Genomic DNA, 1148 nt, shown 5'->3' with positions numbered 1-1148 from the left:
GGGAGGAGGGGTCGTGGAGGGGGAGGCTGGCTAGGTGGGAGCCCACTTGGGCTTCCTGGGGGATGAAGGTGTCTCTGCCAATCAGAAAAGCCCTGTGGACATGTGTAATAAGGAGTCCGCTGATAGTGATGGTAGGAAGGCTGAGGTGGTGGCTGGTAGGAATATCTCATTCCTTGGTGGGGGCGATAACGGGGAAAGACTCCAGAATGAGGGCTGTTAGAATGAAAGCCCCTCGGGGAAAAATGCTGAACATGTGATATTGAGGGTTTACTTTCTATCACAGGGCCAAGACCTTGTAGGCCTGAACTGATGTGATAATGTGTAGCTGAATTTGGGTATTCCAGGCCAGGCATGTACAAGGGAGAAAACTGACTGACAGTGCTTTCCATCAAATTGGGGTCTGCTTTGGGAGGTGTAGCTGGGTTCTGTCCTGAACACGAAATGGTTTCCTGCAATGTTTTACCTCTGGGGCAGAGTGGCTTTTCTGTACCACTACCACCAAGGCCCTTCCCTTCTGATCCACTAGTGGGTACTTCAACCACCACTCCATTTTCAGGCAGAGCTCCTCTATTTGCCAGAGTGGAGAGGTCCCTCATACAGCCCTGGGCTGCTGGGCTGATGTAGCCACTCTCCGAGGGCCAGGTATTTTTGCCCTTTGTTGCCTGACAGTTGTTTTCAGATGCTGAGGAGTCATTTTTGAGCTCTGGGCCCTCTGCTTCCCTTTCTTGTGGTGAACTCTGCCTGGTACAGTTGGTTGGTAAGGGCGGTGTAGTGTGAGGTAGTTGTTTGAGGTATACCCCCTCTGAGGCACCAACGCTTGGTGGCTCCTCAAGCTCAGGTAAGGGATCTGCTCGGTCATTTCCAGGCTCTTCTATTTCACTGTTATCCTGTGTCCTCCCAGGGTTCCCCAAGGCAGGCTTGGGGGCTGACACACTAACTGATGCTGAGTGAGCTCCCTGTGGAAAAGGGCCAGGTAAATGTGGGGGAGCAGGCTGTCGGGGGGTGGTAAGGCACACCGGGCAGGCAAACACGTGAGGAAAGCTGCTGCATGGCGATCATCTCTGGGCTGTCCATCATGGAGTCCCCTCCTTGCACCCCTCTCAGAACCTGGGAGGGTGCTCCAAGCAGGGGACTGGGTGCTAGAGGTG

At 54.0% G+C, this 1148-nt stretch overlaps 1 protein-coding gene across 1 annotated transcript in view; it reads right to left on the bottom strand.

Moving 5' to 3' along the window:
• Positions 1-11: 11 nt before the first annotated feature.
• Positions 12-1148, bottom strand: part of LOC107184897 (cat eye syndrome critical region protein 2-like) — a gene marked incomplete at its 3' end in the record, with an annotated part of 80935 nt that continues 79798 nt past the window's right edge. The window contains 2 exon segments of the mRNA XM_015571442.1: positions 12-1001; positions 1003-1139. Coding sequence (XP_015426928.1) covers positions 12-1001; positions 1003-1139 — 1127 coding nt within the window.

This window comes from Myotis davidii, unplaced genomic scaffold (genome assembly GCF_000327345.1).
Source record: "Myotis davidii unplaced genomic scaffold, ASM32734v1 scaffold8, whole genome shotgun sequence".
Taxonomy (NCBI): domain Eukaryota; kingdom Metazoa; phylum Chordata; class Mammalia; order Chiroptera; family Vespertilionidae; genus Myotis; species Myotis davidii.
Note: the sequence above shows the minus strand (reverse complement) of the source record. Positions and strands in the feature narration are given on the sequence as shown.